General features: G+C 60.7%; 1 protein-coding gene across 1 annotated transcript; it reads right to left on the bottom strand.

Annotated features, from left to right (window-relative positions):
• Positions 1 to 339: 339 nt before the first annotated feature.
• BARX1 (BARX homeobox 1) lies at positions 340 to 3,511 on the bottom strand. Its single transcript, XM_014891436.2, has 4 exons — positions 3,307 to 3,511; positions 1,139 to 1,424; positions 919 to 1,003; positions 340 to 504 (listed from the first exon to the last, which is right to left on the bottom strand). Exons 1-4 carry the CDS (start codon positions 3,509 to 3,511, stop codon positions 340 to 342), a joined length of 741 nt encoding a protein of 246 aa, XP_014746922.2.
• Between the last annotated feature and the right edge of the window lie 369 nt (positions 3,512 to 3,880).

The raw sequence follows: 3,880 nt of genomic DNA, 5'->3' as shown, positions 1-3,880 counted from the left end.
CTCAGAGCAATAGTTCATAAAATACTTTATTGAAATAAAGTAAATATCTTCGCATTAATAAAACTGATCATAAAATGCAGTTTTCGAATAACTAGGGGCACCACAGGGTTTTAGACAGCGAGTAGATGTGGAAGGTGGGATCCAGTGTCCTCCTGGCCCCTCGGGCCGTCACACAACACACCGGCCGTGGCGCAGCGCTCCGCCGGCGCGGAGAGGGGCGGCGGGGCGTGGGGAGACCGAGCTGCGGTCAAAGCGTCCAAACATCCGAGACCGAAGGCAGCCGCAGCCACTGTCCGAGAGGTCCTCCATCCTCTCGGGCCGGCCCGGCGAGGCCCCCCCTCACTCCTCCTGGCTGATTTCGGCCGGCGAGCCCAGGCTCTCGGGCGGCTTCTCCGCGTCGCGGGCGCGCTCCTGCTCCGAGAGCTGCTCGCTGCTGGGGATCGAGTTCTTCTTCGGACGGCCCTTGGGCTTGGTGGGGGACTCCAGGCCGCCTCCCTGCAACACCTGCGAGGCGGGGAGGGGGCGGAGGAAGGGCACATCCCGATAAAACCGAGCTGCCATCAGCCCGGGGCGCAGCAGCCCGTCTCTCTCCCATCCCCGGAGCGAAGCTGCCGGTGCGGGTCCTCTCGGGCTGCGTTCACCGCCCGCAGCCCCGGGGGCAGAGCGGTACAACGGCAGGGCTCGGACAGGACCAGGAAGGGGTCTGGCCAGGGCCCAGGAGATGCTGGACCAGGGGCACGGTGTTAAAGACCAGGTGCACATTATTATTGCGGCCACCGTCATCATTACTATTACAACTATCCAGAATGTTAGCATTAAATATCGCAGAAGGACGAAGCCCGCAGGGCAGGGCTCCATACCCCATCGAAAGCGGACACGGCGCGCCCAAGGGGAAGACTATTACTAAGGGGCACTTACTATTTTCTTCCATTTCATGCGCCTGTTCTGGTACCAGGTTTTCACCTGGAGCTGGCTGAGCCCCAGCGATTCGGCCAGGTCTATTCTGCGGGCGAGAGAGAGAGGAGGTCAGGCCGTCAGCTTTCGTCCCGGATAGCAGCTTTCCGACTTTCTCAAGCAAAATAAACCCCGTCCCGTGGCGTCGGGCCGCGCCCTGGGTCCGAGGTCGGCCGTGGCCTACCTGTCAGGCGTAGAGAGATATTTCTGCTTCTCGAAGCGCTTCTCCAGCCCCATGAGCTGCAGCTCGGTGAAGACGGTGCGGCTGCGGCGGCCCTTCTTGGCCTTGCCCGGCTCCGGGGGGCCCGACTCTAGCTTCCCGCGGAGGTGCAGCTCCAGCGGAAGATGCGGCGAGGCGGAGCCGCCCTGCAGCCCCGAGCCGGCGGCCAGCAGCGCCGAGCCCAGCCCCGAGCAGCCCAGGGGAGCCAGCGGGAACTTAAACACCGCGGTCGGCTCCGCCTTCAGCACCGCTGCGGGAGGGAGAGAGCGGCGGTGAACGGCGGGCAGCGCGCAGGGACCCCCGGGGCTGCAGGGTGCCTCGGCTGCCCGGGGAGCAGCCCCTGCGACGAGCCCTGGCCCCTTCTCCTCCGTTCTCGGCACACTGCGTGTCCTGAGCCCCCCGCTTCTGCCACCTCCGCGGTACAGGGACACGTTTTACCCTCCAACCAGCACGTGATAATCACGGAGTTACTTGGGGGTTGCATGTGAAAATATTTCAAACCAACCCAAAAGCTTTCCCCTCGGTGTCACCCAACAACTGCCGGACCCGGCTGAATTCAGCGACCAGAGGGAGTGGGCACTGTCCCAGGATTCCCTTCCTAGGAGTTTTCAGGATATTTTCGACCTGGTAATAATTTCTATCCCACTCCGTGAAGCGCAGCCTATGAAGAGACGCCCGGGGAGAGGACGGGGAGCCATCGCCGAGGATGCTGCTCCCGCGGGCTGGGGCCGCCGCTCGGCCCGCTTGATTCACCCCTCCCCGATCCAGCGCGGCCCTGCTCGGCTCGATTCCCTCTCCCGGCTCGGCTCGGCTCGGCCCGGCCGGATCCCTCCCGGCGCCCCCGCTCCTCTGCATGGGCTGGGGCTGTGGTCCTGCTCGGCCCGGCCTCGCCGCCAGCGACACAGGAGCGACCTCGGTGGCGGGGGAAGGACTTCAGGGGAGTCTCTGCGGAATCTTCTCCTCGGCCTGCCTGGAATCGCCTCCCTCCCGACAGGGCCCGATCCTGCTCCCGCCTATCCCTGCGGAACTGAGCCGTGAGGGGTGTGAAGAGCCTTTTATCTGATCCGCTACTCCGAGCAGTTCTGAATAGTTCGTCTTGAAAACAACACTAATTTCTAGATATTCTAATGCATGTTGCTCCCTTGCTCAGGGGCTTGACGCTTTTCTCTTTTTCTCTTAAATGCGGAAAATGAAATTGGGATACTACTTTTCTGTTCAGGTCAATGGATGAAGAGCTACGGCTCTGCAGATGAAGATGGTTTGGGAAGTGAAAGCTTTCGCCATCACACGTTTAAATATTGGCCTTTAAAATATATTAAGTAATAGCCTTCAAAATGCATTAAAGACTAGCGTTAAAAAACCCCCAAAAACACAGAACACAAAAAGAAAAAAAAAAAAAAAAACAATCACAGAAAACTCCCCCAAACAATAAAACCAATAACAATGAAAAAAAATCCCAAACCTATCTGAATATGTTAATAAATTGCATTTGTTCTGGGTGCTATTTCCCACTGGTCAGTGAATGCTGGCACCCGTTTAAAAAAAAAACCCCAAGCACGTATTATAAAATGGACAATAATGTTATGTCTTCCATCCTCTATATTATTATTATATAAACATAGCATATATTTATATACTATATATAATATCTCTGTATATTATATATATTTATGTTTACACATAAATCGGGTTTCCAGCTAAATCTGTGACCACAGGGCCTCTTGCCGCCCCTCGCAACCACGCACAGACGCCGCTCGCTGCTTGGCTCCAGCAATTCTCACCTCATCCAAAAACACGAAGAAAAACCCCAAAACAAAGCTATCGACAAACACCTTCTTCCCTGAAATCCAAAGGCCATTCTGGGCAAGGGCGGCTGGAGCCGCAAAGCCGCTTTCTTCGCTTTTAGGCCCCAAACACTGGGCTGCTCCCGGCTGGAGCGCCCGCGGCACGGCGGGAGCCGGCGGGGATGCGATGGGCGGGCAGAGCCCCGCAGCAGTTTTTGTAGGCAGAATTCCTAAGTTTTTCTCCAAGGAACCCGGCTCCCAAAGGCGCTGGAGACCATCGGCGGGCGATGCCTCCCCACCTGCCGCCCCCAGCCGCCCCCCAGCCGCGGGGAGCCCCCCGGGACGTACCGAGGTGGTTGTGGTAGGGCCGGGCGGAGAGCAGCGCCTGCACCCCGAACTTGAGCAGCTCCCCGGCCGGCGCGGCCCCTTTGGCGTCCGGGGGGTCGGTGAGGATCTCCTCGATCATGAAGCTGCGGTAGCGGTGGGAGCGGTGGTCGGGGAAGGCTTCGGCCGGGAAGTAGCGCGCGGCGCCCAATTCCAGCGGGTGCTGCATCCTCGCCTCCCCCGGGGCACGGGGTGGTCCCCGGCCGCCGGGACCGCCCTAGCGCAGCTCCCCGGCCGGCAGCCGGGCAGCGGGGGCTCTGCCCATCGCCCCGCCACCCCCTCCCCTGGCCCTGCGCGGCGGCCCGCAGCCGTCCCCGCCGCCTGCACACGGGACGCGGCACCGGGCAGCGTCTATCTCTCCGCCCCGGGACCGCGGCGGCGGCCTATTATACGGCCAGCCCCGGCGGGGCCGTCAGCGCGGGGGGGGGGGAGGGCGCGGGAGGGGCTGCGGAGGAAGGAAGGGGCCGGGGCGTGCGAGTACCTGGAGCGGGGGTTACAGCCCAGCATTTGATCCCCCGCCATATAAAGCAAATTACCC

This window comes from Sturnus vulgaris, chromosome 11 (assembly GCF_052056855.1).
Source record: "Sturnus vulgaris isolate bStuVul1 chromosome 11, bStuVul1.hap1, whole genome shotgun sequence".
Lineage (NCBI taxonomy): Eukaryota > Metazoa > Chordata > Aves > Passeriformes > Sturnidae > Sturnus > Sturnus vulgaris.
Note: the sequence above shows the minus strand (reverse complement) of the source record. Positions and strands in the feature narration are given on the sequence as shown.